Source organism: Oncorhynchus nerka, linkage group LG4 (assembly GCF_034236695.1).
Source record: "Oncorhynchus nerka isolate Pitt River linkage group LG4, Oner_Uvic_2.0, whole genome shotgun sequence".
NCBI classification, from domain to species: Eukaryota; Metazoa; Chordata; class Actinopteri; order Salmoniformes; family Salmonidae; genus Oncorhynchus; species Oncorhynchus nerka.
In genome coordinates, this window is record NC_088399.1 from 25750766 (window position 1) to 25764531 (window position 13766).

At 43.7% G+C, this 13766-nt stretch overlaps 1 protein-coding gene and 1 pseudogene across 1 annotated transcript; both read right to left on the reverse strand.

Annotated features, from left to right (window-relative positions):
• Positions 1 to 3288: 3288 nt before the first annotated feature.
• LOC135571502 (astacin-like metalloprotease toxin 5) lies at positions 3289 to 10436 on the reverse strand (annotated as a pseudogene).
• A 703-nt stretch (positions 10437 to 11139) lies between these two features.
• LOC135570974 (astacin-like metalloprotease toxin 4) lies at positions 11140 to 13480 on the reverse strand. Its single transcript, XM_065016800.1, has 6 exons — positions 13402 to 13480; positions 13194 to 13308; positions 12868 to 13040; positions 11911 to 11992; positions 11515 to 11635; positions 11140 to 11405 (listed from the first exon to the last, which is right to left on the reverse strand). Exons 2-5 carry the CDS (start codon positions 13289 to 13291, stop codon positions 11542 to 11544), a joined length of 447 nt encoding a protein of 148 aa, XP_064872872.1. The 5' UTR covers positions 13292 to 13308; positions 13402 to 13480; the 3' UTR covers positions 11140 to 11405; positions 11515 to 11541.
• Positions 13481 to 13766: the final 286 nt, after the last annotated feature.

Here is a 13766-nt window from a genome sequence, read left to right on the forward strand (position 1 = left end):
TGAGGTGTTGGCTTTAGGGATGATCAGTGAGATACACCTGCTGGAGTGCGTGTTACGGGTGGGTGTTGCCATCGTGACCAGTGAACTGAGATAAGGCAGAGCTTTACCTAGCATGGACTTGTTGATGACCTGGAGCCAGTGGGTCTGGCGACAAATATGTAGCGAGGGCCAGCCGACTAGAGCATACAGGTCGCAGTGGTGGGTGGTATAAGGTGCTTTAGTAACAAAGCGGATGGCACTGTGATAAACTGCATCCAGTTTGCTGAGTAGAGTATTGTAAGTAATTTTGTAGATGACATCGCCGAAGTCGAGGATCGGTAGGATAGTCAGTTTTACTAGGGTAAGTTTGGCGGCGTGAGTGAAGGAGGCTTTGTTGCGAAATAGAAAGCCGACTCTAGATTTGATTTTAGATTGGAGATGTTTGATATGAGTCTGGAAGGAGAGTATACAGTCTAGCCAGACACCTAGGTACTGATAGATGTCCACATATTCTAGGTCGGAGCCATCCAGAGTGGTGATGCTAGTCGGGCGTGCGGGTGCAGGCAGCGAACGGTTGAAAAGCATGCATTTGGTTTTACTAGCGTTTAAGAGCAGTTGGAGGCCATGGAAGGAGTGTTGTATGGCATTGAAGCTCGTTTGGAGGTTAGATAGAACAGTGTCCAAGGACGGGCCGGAAGTATACAGAATGGTGTCGTCTGCGTAGAGGTGGATCAGGGAATCGCCCGCAGCAAGAGCAACATCATTGATATATACAGAGAAAAGAGTCGGCCCGATAATTGAACCCTGTGGACAGCATAACCTCCGATTTGACACACTGAACTCGGTCTGCAAAGTAGTTGGTGAACCAGGCAAGGCAGTCATCAGAAAAACCGAGGCTACTGAGTTTGCCGATAAGAATATGGTGATTGACAGAGTCAATGCCTCGTGCCTTGGCAAGGTCGATGAAGACGGCTGCACAGTACTGTCTTTTATCGATGGCGGTTATGATATCTTTTAGTACCTTGAGCGTTTATGACAAAATAGGAGGTATATAAACTAATGTACATGATTTATATGTAGTACTCTCGAGAATAAACGCTATTGATTGATTTTGAGACTGGTTTCTGTCCATTTTATGCAAATAAGTATCTTACAAATTCTTAGAAATGTGCAGTGTTTTAATTGAATTGGTTGATGAACATATAGGAATGAAATTCCTTTAACAACTACCCACCGCTTCGACCTGTACGCTCTCGTTGGTTGGCCCTCGCTTCATACTCGTCGCCAAACCCACTGGCTACAGGTCATCTACAAGTCTCTGCTAGGTAAAGGCCCGCCTTATCTCAGCTCACTGGTCACCATAGCAGCACTCACTCGTAGCACGCGCTCCAGCAGGTATATCTCACTGGTCACCCCCAAAGCCAATTCCTCCTATGGTCGCCTTTCCTTGCAGTTCTCTGCTGCCAATGACTGAACGAACTGCAAAAATCACTGAAGCTGGAGACTCATATCTCCCTCACTAGCTTTAAACACCAGCTGTCAGAGCAGCTCACAGATCACTGCACCTGTACATAGCCCATCTGTAAACAGACTATCTATCTACCTCATCCCCATGCTGTATTTTTTTGCTCCTTTACACCCCAGTATCTCGACTTCCACATTCATCTTCTGCACATCTACCATTCCAGTTTTTAATTGCCATATTGTAATTACTTCGCCACCATGGCCTATTTATTGCCTTAACTCCCTTGTCTTACCTCATTTGCACTCACTGTATACAGACTTTTAGTTTTTCTAATGTATTATTGACTGTATGTTTTGTTTATTCCATGTGTAACTCTGTGTTGTTATGTGTTGAATTGCTATGCTTTATCTTAGCCAAGTCGCATTTGCAAACGAGAACTTGTTCTCAACAAGCCTACCTGGTTAAATAAAGGTGAAATAAAAAAAGAGTATGACAACTTATGACAATATACATATTGATAGGCGCTTGAATCGGACCATAATGCTTTCCTGCATGAACATTCTAAATAAGTACTTCTTGGTGTCAGGGAAATTGTACGGGTGTAAAAAGTACATATTTTCTTTAGAAATGTAGTGGAGGAAAAGTCAACTGTCAAAAATATAAATAGTAAAGTACAGATACCCCCAAAAATGACTTTAGTAGTACTTTAAATTATTTTTACTTAAGTACTTTGCCATCTTTTGTGCACACATTTGTTTACATTGCTGTTAGTGTGAGGATTTCTCCTTTGCCAAGATAATCCTTCCACCTGACAGGTGTGGCATATCAAGAAACTGAAATAGCATGGTCATTACACAGGTGCACCTTATGCTGGGGACAATAAAAAGCCACAAAGGCACAGATGTCTCAAGTTGAGGGAGTGTGCAATTGGCATGCTGACTGCAGGAAGGCCCACCAGAGCAGTTGCTAGAGAATTGAATGTTCATTTCTTTACCATAAGCTGCCTCAAACATCGTTTCAGAGAAGTTGTAACCCCGCTGGCTACTATTTCCATCTAATATTGCCCCTTTTGTGGGGACGAACTCATTCTGATTGGCCTGGCCGGGCCTGGCTGCAAGAGCCCTCCAAGGCCCACCCCATGGCTGCACCCTTGCACTGTCATGCGAAATCCATAGATTAGGGACTAATGAATTCATTTCAATTGACTGACTTCCTTATATGGACTAACTCAGTAAATTCTTTGAAGTTACGTTTATATTGGCCTCCCGAGTGGCGCAGAGGTTTAAAGCACTGCATCTCCGTGCAAGAGGCGACACCACAGTCCCTGGTTTGAATCCAGGCTGCATCACATTCGGCCGTGATTGGGAGTCCCATAGGGCGGCTCACAATTGGCCCAGGGTCATCCAGGTTTGGCCGTCATTGTAAATAAGAATTTATTCTTAACTCACTTGCCAAGTTAAAAAAACAAATATATTCCTTGCTAAAAGGTGAGCCACTTTTAATGCTACCGGTTATCCTGAGTTGAGCTCACCAAAGTTACCTCGCCAACTCCTCAAACCGGTTTCGTACTACACCTTCCTAGAGGGCAACATTCAGATTTTGGTGAATCTATGAGCCCTGCTGTGTAAGTCCTGAGTTACAGCGTCATCGTTTAAATAATTTGTTGCCTAGCTAGTCGGCCAAGTTCAAGGTATAAACAACCATTAATTTAAGTCTCTCCTGGTACACTACATCTACTTCCTCTCTGATCCCACCCTGGGACGTATGATGAGCATAGCTGAGAAGGTCCATTCTAGAATGAAATAGAACACTGCAAGCAACATCACACAGTGGATTCTTTTCAGTCTAGGTCATTTTATTTATTTCCAAGACAAGTGCAGTGGTATAGGCCTAATTCAAGGCAGCAAGAGTACACAGGAGAAATAAAACCACTGCCTGCAGTCAGCCACACGTATAATACATCAGAAAGCTTTAAGGGACTTGTCCAACTTATTCATTGTTGTGAAGAGAAGTTAGGATGTCAGTGCCATGTGTGTTGGAATCAGTCGGCAGCAGTGGTGTTGGAATCTTCTTCGATGGTGTAATAAATGCTAAACTGTGCATTGTTATTCTGGGAAAGACAGGACAGGAACATGGTTAGAATACAGTGTGATAATAACTACATTTACAAAGGCAGCCCAATTCTGATATTTTTCCTGTCTGTGTGCACACGTCTTTACCACATTGATAGAGTTTGTTAAGGCGTGCTATGTCCAGGGGGCTCAGGTGATTTCTCTGTCCAATCTGGACTCCACTCTTCTTGGAGTCAATAGTGGGGTTCTGGTTTGATGAGAAGTAATAACTGCCAGGAGAAACCCAACAATGGGGATTTGAGGAAATGCTACTTTAACAAGGACTGCATCACAATGTCACCCTATTCCCAATATAGTGCACCTAGTTTGACCAGAGCCCAGGTAAAAAAGTTGTGACTTAAATAGGGAGCCATTTGGGACACAGAGAAAGGTTACTGGAGCTGGATACTGTACAACTCATCTTTACTTATTGCTAGCAGTTTAAAAACAAGGCGAGGAAAATTGAGACTTCATTGGGAAGAAGGAGGAGAGGAGTGTGACTGACGTTCCGTAGTGCATTATGGAGTCGTAGTCATAGGCCAGATCCTGAGTGTCTCCTTCCTTCACCTTAAAGTTATCTTCTTTTCCTGGAAGTTAAAAGAGGCAGACGTGACTGGTGGACACTGCTGGGTGTGATTGTGATATAGGGGAATGAAAGTGGAAATCTAGACAAGTTGTTGAGATGGAAACCATTAAGTTGAACCTCTAGCAGGAGGAAACTCTACACGATTCAAGGCATGACTATTGCATCTTACCTAAGGAAACCCGTAGCGGGTGGCAACTGTAGATGACAATGTGGTGCTATTCATGTAAGGGAATTTAGCGAACAAGGTTGCTGCGTTCACACCAGGGGAAATTCGCAGGAGTTAACGAATTCAGTTATATTCCACATAATTGGAAATTAGTCTATGAAATACATAGTATTGGTTTCAAACTGAAGAACACTGATGGTTATAGAGCTGGTGCTGTGAGATTAGGATATCAGGATTCAAGGTTACTATGATATTAGGCTATCAGGACCTGCTTAGACAAAGCTATTTTAACAGTAGAGAACAGGGTTGCAATGTATGGGGAAATTAATGGCTGCAGTAATGAGTACATGATGAATGGAACATTTATATATGAACGCCTGTTGTTCTGTCCTTGTGGTGTACTGTCTATTTTTGTTATGTAGGTTTTCATGGTGTCTGGACCCCAGGAAGAGCAGCTGCTGCTTTAGCAGTACCTAATGTCAATAGTTATTCTATACGGTCTTCACTCCAGACTACAAAAAGCTCAACAAGGTGTGCTAGTGTTGGGCTGGTACAAATGCCTGCACACTGCAGCTCTTCATGGGACAAATTGACCAGCCCTGCCCCTGGTCCACATACAATGCCCGTGAGGTGGTTTAGCATGTGTTGGTGTGAGTTACCTGAGACCACGTTGTCCCACTGTATGGTGATGTATTGGTCACGGTCTGGCCGTGTGTGCTCGTGGTGCAGGCCCAGGGCATGCATCAGCTCATGACACAGGTTCCCACGTTACAGGCTCTACCGAAGTACAGAGGCTGGGCCCCGCCCTGAAAACCTACATACGACGCACAGCTAGAGTTAAGGGAAGAAAGGTGAGAGAAGGGGGAGAAAGAGTGGATATGACAGGAAGAGAGAAAATAAAGGGAAATGAAGGAGCGGTTGTGAGTTAACTGTAAACTGCTGGGAAGGAGAGTGTGTTAATGTGACCATTTTGGACTCACCCTGTCCCAGAGATGAACTCTATGTAGTTAATCTCATTGGTGTATTCGTGGAAGAGGATACACGTCTGGTCTGAAATCATCTTGAACGCTGCTAGCATAGTTTCCTTTCTGTCCACTGTGGGGGATCAGAGACAATGCATATCATTCTCACTGTATTAGAAATCATCTAGTGTTAGTGCTCATCTCTCCTACTGTATTCGACACTCACCCAGATCACCGTTGATCTTGTAGGGGATAGAAGTGACTCCTTCATTCTCCGGCCAAAGTGACTTCACAGCTAATCGGTCTTCCTGTAGAACAAAACACCTAGTCTTAAAAATCTGTCATCTGGTCTGATGAATCCCGTTTTTGCAATTTCACGCTGATGGGAGGACTAGGGTATAGAGAAAACCACATGCATCCATCATGCCGTGAGGCAACATTGCAGGCTGGTGAGAGGCAGTGTGACACGTTCACGGCACACATGATAAAAGTAGAGCAACGTTTGAACGCCACAGGATATCTGAACATAATTGAAAACCAGGTGCATCCCTTCATGGCAGTAGTGTATCCATCTGTGAAGGGATTTTTTTCAGCAGGATAATGCCCCATGCCACAAGGCCAGGAATGGTTCCACAAACATGACAGTGAATTCAGCTTAATGCAGTGGCCTGCCCAGTCACCAGATCTCAATCCAATTAAGCATCTGTGGGATGAGATGGAACGAGCCATTTCGGATTAGAGATCCACTACCAGCCAACTGGGCACAACGATGGGAAGCATTGGGGAAATCATGGGGCCAGCATTCCTGTGGAACGCTCGACATCTTGTAGAGTCCATGCCCTGACGAATTGAGGCTTTTCTGAGGGCAAAGGGGGGTGCAACTCAATACTAGGTGTTCCTAATCTAATCACCCAGTCCCTACAAACACACAGGTATCTTTCCTGAGTCAGTTGCCGGAGAAGAAGGAAACCGCTCAGGGATTTCACCACGAGCCCAATGGTGACTTTAATGGCTGTGATAGGAGAAAACTGAGAATGGAACAACATTGTAGTTACTCTACAATACTAACCTGATTGACAGTGAAAAGGAAGCCTGTATAGAATACAATTCCAAAACATGCATCCTGTTTGCAACAAGGCACTAAAGTAATAGTGCAAAAATGTCAAAGCAATTATCTTTTTGTCTTGAATACAGAGTGTAATGAGAGGCTAATCCAATAGATTATTGAGTACCACTTCATATTTTCAAGCAGTGGTGGTTGCATCATGTTATGGGTATGCTTATCATTGCGGACTGGGAAGTTTCAGGATAAAAACGAAAAAGACAGAATGAGCTAAACACAAGCAAGATCCTAGAGAAAATCCTGGTATCGTCTGCTTTCCACCAGACACTGGGAAAATAATTCACCTTTCAGCAGAACAATAACCTAAAACACAAGGGCAAATCTGCACTGGAGTCGTTTACCAAGACAGAATGTTCCAGAGTGGCCGAGTTACAGTTTTGACAAATCTACAGCAAGACCTGAAAATGGTTTCATTTTCAATAATCACGCAAATATTTCCCAAAATATTTTCACTGTCATTATGGGGTATTTTGTGTAGACTGGTTAGAATTTTTATTTCATCCGTTTTGAATTCAGGCTGTCACAAAAAAAAGTGAAATAGGTCAAGGGGTATGAATGCTTTCGGGAAGGCACTTACCACCTTCTGGTATACAGACTGAAACTAATGATTGCAAAATCATTTCAGTTCTCTCTACAAGCCAGAATTTCAATGTCATTTTATTTAACACTTACTCTACTGGTGGTCCGTGGTGTTGATCCTTCAGATGGTCAAAATATCCACAGGAATGTACTGTTAATACAACTTTTTAGAGTGGCGGTACTGAAGTTGAAATTTCTATCACTTATTAGTATGCCGGCGTTGTGTATTTTCCTGTGGATATTTTGGGTCTCAAATTGTGACCATCTGAAGGACCAACACCATGGACAACCAACCGGTAGAGCAAGTTCAAATGTACTTCTAGTCAACAATCTGGCTTGAATTATTTTGCAGTCATTAGCTTCAGGCTGTGTATACCAGAAGGTGGTATCAATCGGATTCATCAGCCTAAAAGACGCAGGAACTGTAAAAACCTCGTAAAACTGACCATCCTACCGATCCTCGACTTCGTTCTCATTTGCAACTGCGACCTGGCCAAGACAAAGCATAGCAGTGTGAACAGACAACACAGAGTTACACATGGAGTAAACAATTAACAAGTCAATAACACAGTAGACAAAAAAGAGAGTCTATATACATTGTGTGCAAAAGGCACGAGGAGGTAGGTGAATAATTACAATTTAGCAGATTAACACTGGAGTGATAAATGATCAGATGGTCATGTACAGGTAGAGATATTGGTGTGCAAAAGAGCAGAAAAGTACATAAATATAAACAGTATGGGGATGGGGTAGGTAAAATTGGGTGGGCTATTTACCGATAGACTATGTACAGCTGCAGCGATCGGTTACCTGCTCAGATAGCAGATGTTTGAAGTTGGTGAGGGAGATAAAAGTCTCCAACTTCAAACTTCACCTCCAAATGAGGTATTGGCTTTAGGGATGATCAGTGAGATACACCTGCTGGAGCTCGTGCTACGGGTGGGTGTTGCCATCGTGACCAGTGAACTGAGATAAGGAGGAGCTTTACATAGCATGGACTTGTTGATGACCTGGAGCCAGTGGGTCTGGCGACGAATATGTAGCGAGGGCCAGCCGGTTAGAGCATACAGGTCGCAGTGGTGGGTGGTATAAGGTGCTTTAGTAACAAAACGGTTGGCACTGTGATAAACTGCATCCAGTTTGCTGAGTAGAGTATTGGAAGCTATTTTGTAGATGACATCGCCGAAGTTGAGGATCGGTAGGATAGTCAGTTTTACTAGGGTAAGTTTGGCGGCGTGAGTGAAGGAGGCTTTGTTGCGGAATAGAAAGCCGACTCTAGATTTGATTTTAGATTGGAGATGTTTGATATGAGTCTGGAAGGAGAGTATACAGTCTAGCCAGACACCTAGGTACTGATAGATGTCCACATATTCTAGGTCGGAGCCATCCAGGGTGGTGATGCTAGTCGGGCGTGCGGGTGCAGGCAGCGAACGGTTGAAAAGCATGCATTTGGTTTTACTAGCGTTTAAGAGCAGTTGGAGGCCACGGAAGGAGTGTTGTATGGCATTGAAGCTCGTTTGGAGGTTAGATAGCACAGTGTCCAAGGACGGGCCGGAAGTATACAGAATGGTGTCGTCTGCGTAGAGGTGGATCAGGGAATCGCCCGCAGCAAGAGCAACATCATTGATATATACAGAGAAAAGAGTCGGCCCGATAATTGAACCCTGTGGACAGCATAACCTCCGATTTGACACACTGAACTCGGTCTGCAAAGTAGTTGGTGAACCAGGCAAGGCAGTCATCAGAAAAACCGAGGCTACTGAGTCTGCCGATAAGAATATGGTGATTGACAGAGTCAATGCCTCGTGCCTTGGCAAGGTCGATGAAGACGGCTGCACAGTACTGTCTTTTATCGATGGCGGTTATGATATCTTTTAGTACCTTGAGCGTTTATGACAAAATAGGAGGTATATAAACTAATGTACATGATTTATATGTAGTACTCTCGAGAATAAACGCTATTGATTGATTTTGAGACTGGTTTCTGTCCATTTTATGCAAATAAGTATCTTACAAATTCTTAGAAATGTGCAGTGTTTTAATTGAATTGGTTGATGAACATATAGGAATGAAATTCCTTTAACAACTACCACCGCTTCAACCTGTACGCTCTCGTTGGTTGGCCCTCGCTTCATACTCGTCGCCAAACCCACTGGCTACAGGTCATCTACAAGTCTCTGCTAGGTAAAGGCCCGCCTTATCTCAGCTCACTGGTCACCATAGCAGCACTCACTCGTAGCACGCGCTCCAGCAGGTATATCTCACTGGTCACCCCAAAGCCAATTCCTCCTATGGTCGCCTTTCCTTGCAGTTCTCTGCTGCCAATGACTGGAACGAACTGCAAAAATCACTGAAGCTGGAGACTCATATCTCCCTCACTAGCTTTAAACACCAGCTGTCAGAGCAGCTCACAGATCACTGCACCTGTACATAGCCCATCTGTAAACAGACTATCTATCTACCTCATCCCCATGCTGTATTTTTTTGCTCCTTTACACCCCAGTATCTCGACTTCCACATTCATCTTCTGCACATCTACCATTCCAGTTTTTAATTGCCATATTGTAATTACTTCGCCACCATGGCCTATTTATTGCCTTAACTCCCTTGTCTTACCTCATTTGCACTCACTGTATACAGACTTTTAGTTTTTCTAATGTATTATTGACTGTATGTTTTGTTTATTCCATGTGTAACTCTGTGTTGTTATGTGTTGAATTGCTATGCTTTATCTTAGCCAAGTCGCATTTGCAAACGAGAACTTGTTCTCAACAAGCCTACCTGGTTAAATAAAGGTGAAATAAAAAAAGAGTATGACAACTTATGACAATATACATATTGATAGGCGCTTGAATCGGACCATAATGCTTTCCTGCATGAACATTCTAAATAAGTACTTCTTGGTGTCAGGGAAATTGTACGGGTGTAAAAGTACATATTTTCTTTAGAAATGTAGTGGAGGAAAAGTCAACTGTCAAAAATATAAATAGTAAAGTACAGATACCCCCAAAAAAAATGACTTTAGTAGTACTTTAAATTATTTTTACTTAAGTACTTTGCCATCTTTTGTGCACACATTTGTTTACATTGCTGTTAGTGTGAGGATTTCTCCTTTGCCAAGATAATCCTTCCACCTGACAGGTGTGGCATATCAAGAAACTGAAATAGCATGGTCATTACACAGGTGCACCTTATGCTGGGGACAATAAAAAGCCACAAAGGCACAGATGTCTCAAGTTGAGGGAGTGTGCAATTGGCATGCTGACTGCAGGAAGGCCCACCAGAGCAGTTGCTAGAGAATTGAATGTTCATTTCTTTACCATAAGCTGCCTCAAACATCGTTTCAGAGAAGTTGTAACCCCGCTGGCTACTATTTCCATCTAATATTGCCCCTTTTGTGGGGACGAACTCATTCTGATTGGCCTGGCCGGGCCTGGCTGCAAGAGCCTCCAAGGCCCACCCCATGGCTGCACCCTTGCACTGTCATGCGAAATCCATAGATTAGGACTAATGAATTCATTTCAATTGACTGACTTCCTTATATGGACTAACTCAGTAAATTCTTTGAAGTTACGTTTATATTGGCCTCCCGAGTGGCGCAGAGGTTTAAAGCACTGCATCTCCGTGCAAGAGGCGACACCACAGTCCCTGGTTTGAATCCAGGCTGCATCACATTCGGCCGTGATTGGGAGTCCCATAGGGCGGCTCACAATTGGCCCAGGGTCATCCAGGTTTGGCCGTCATTGTAAATAAGAATTTATTCTTAACTCACTTGCCAAGTTAAAAAAACAAATATATTCCTTGCTAAAAGGTGAGCCACTTTTAATGCTACCGGTTATCCTGAGTTGAGCTCACCAAAGTTACCTCGCCAACTCCTCAAACCGGTTTCGTACTACACCTTCCTAGAGGGCAACATTCAGATTTTGGTGAATCTATGAGCCCTGCTGTGTAAGTCCTGAGTTACAGCGTCATCGTTTAAATAATTTGTTGCCTAGCTAGTCGGCCAAGTTCAAGGTATAAACAACCATTAATTTAAGTCTCTCCTGGTACACTACATCTACTTCCTCTCTGATCCCACCCTGGGACGTATGATGAGCATAGCTGAGAAGGTCCATTCTAGAATGAAATAGAACACTGCAAGCAACATCACACAGTGGATTCTTTTCAGTCTAGGTCATTTTATTTATTTCCAAGACAAGTGCAGTGGTATAGGCCTAATTCAAGGCAGCAAGAGTACACAGGAGAAATAAAACCACTGCCTGCAGTCAGCCACACGTATAATACATCAGAAAGCTTTAAGGGACTTGTCCAACTTATTCATTGTTGTGAAGAGAAGTTAGGATGTCAGTGCCATGTGTGTTGGAATCAGTCGGCAGCAGTGGTGTTGGAATCTTCTTCGATGGTGTAATAAATGCTAAACTGTGCATTGTTATTCTGGGAAAGACAGGACAGGAACATGGTTAGAATACAGTGTGATAATAACTACATTTACAAAGGCAGCCCAATTCTGATATTTTTCCTGTCTGTGTGCACACGTCTTTACCACATTGATAGAGTTTGTTAAGGCGTGCTATGTCCAGGGGCTCAGGTGATTTCTCTGTCCAATCTGGACTCCACTCTTCTTGGAGTCAATAGTGGGGTTCTGGTTTGATGAGAAGTAATAACTGCCAGGAGAAACCCAACAATGGGGATTTGAGGAAATGCTACTTTAACAAGGACTGCATCACAATGTCACCCTATTCCCAATATAGTGCACCTAGTTTGACCAGAGCCCAGGTAAAAAAGTCGTGACTTAAATAGGGAGCCATTTGGGACACAGAGAAAGGTTACTGGAGCTGGATACTGTACAACTCATCTTTACTTATTGCTAGCAGTTTAAAAACAAGGCGAGGAAAATTGAGACTTCATTGGGAAGAAGGAGGAGAGGAGTGTGACTGACGTTCCGTAGTGCATTATGGAGTCGTAGTCATAGGCCAGATCCTGAGTGTCTCCTTCCTTCACCTTAAAGTTATCTTCTTTTCCTGGAAGTTAAAAGAGGCAGACGTGACTGGTGGACACTGCTGGGTGTGATTGTGATATAGGGGAATGAAAGTGGAAATCTAGACAAGTTGTTGAGATGGAAACCATTAAGTTGAACCTCTAGCAGGAGGAAACTCTACACGATTCAAGGCATGACTATTGCATCTTACCTAAGGAAACCCGTAGCGGGTGGCCTTCAAGTTCAAGAGCTTACATGTTATCCCAGGATACCCATTACGGGTGGCAACTGTAGATGACAATGTGGTGCTATTCATGTAAGGGGAATTTAGCGAACAAGGTTGCTGCGTTCACACCAGGGGAAATTCGCAGGAGTTAACGAATTCAGTTATATTCCACATAATTGGAAATTAGTCTATGAAATACATAGTATTGGTTTCAAACTGAAGAACACTGATGGTTATAGAGCTGGTGCTGTGAGATTAGGATATCAGGATTCAAGGTTACTATGATATTAGGCTATCAGGACCTGCTTAGACAAAGCTATTTTAACAGTAGAGAACAGGGTTGCAATGTATGGGGAAATTAATGGCTGCAGTAATGAGTACATGATAAATGGAACATTTATATATGAACGCCTGTTGTTCTGTCCTTGTGGTGTACTGTCTATTTTTGTTATGTAGGTTTTCATGGTGTCTGGACCCCAGGAAGAGCAGCTGCTGCTTTAGCAGTACCTAATGTCAATAGTTATTCTATACGGTCTTCACTCCAGACTACAAAAGCTCAACAAGGTGTGCTAGTGTTGGGCTGGTACAAATGCCTGCACACTGCAGCTCTTCATGGGACAAATTGACCAGCCCTGCCCCTGGTCCACATACAATGCCCGTGAGGTGGTTTAGCATGTGTTGGTGTGAGTTACCTGAGACCACGTTGTCCCACTGTATGGTGATGTATTGGTCACGGTCTGGCCGTGTGTGCTCGTGGTGCAGGCCCAGGGCATGCATCAGCTCATGACACAGGTTCCCCACGTTACAGGCTCTACCGAAGTACAGAGGCTGGGCCCCGCCCTGAAAACCTACATACGACGCACAGCTAGAGTTAAGGGAAGAAAGGTGAGAGAAGGGGGGGAGAAAGAGTGGATATGACAGGAAGAGAGAAAAATAAAGGGGAAATGAAGGAGCGGTTGTGAGTTAACTGTAAACTGCTGGGAAGGAGAGTGTGTTAATGTGACCATTTTGGACTCACCCTGTCCCAGAGATGAACTCTATGTAGTTAATCTCATTGGTGTATTCGTGGAAGAGGATACACGTCTGGTCTGAAATCATCTTGAACGCTGCTAGCATAGTTTCCTTTCTGTCCACTGTGGGGGATCAGAGACAATGCATATCATTCTCACTGTATTAGAAATCATCTAGTGTTAGTGCTCATCTCTCCTACTGTATTCGACACTCACCCAGATCACCGTTGATCTTGTAGGGGATAGAAGTGACTCCTTCATTCTCCGGCCAAAGTGACTTCACAGCTAATCGGTCTTCCTGTAGAACAAAACACCTAGTCTTAAAAATCTGTCATCTGGTCTGATGAATCCCGTTTTTGCAATTTCACGCTGATGGGAGGACTAGGGTATAGAGAAAACCACATGCATCCATCATGCCGTGAGGCAACATTGCAGGCTGGTGAGAGGCAGTGTGACACGTTCACGGCACACATGATAAAAGTAGAGCAACGTTTGAACGCCACAGGATATCTGAACATAATTGAAAACCAGGTGCATCCCTTCATGGCAGTAGTGTATCCATCTGTGAAGGGATTTTTCAG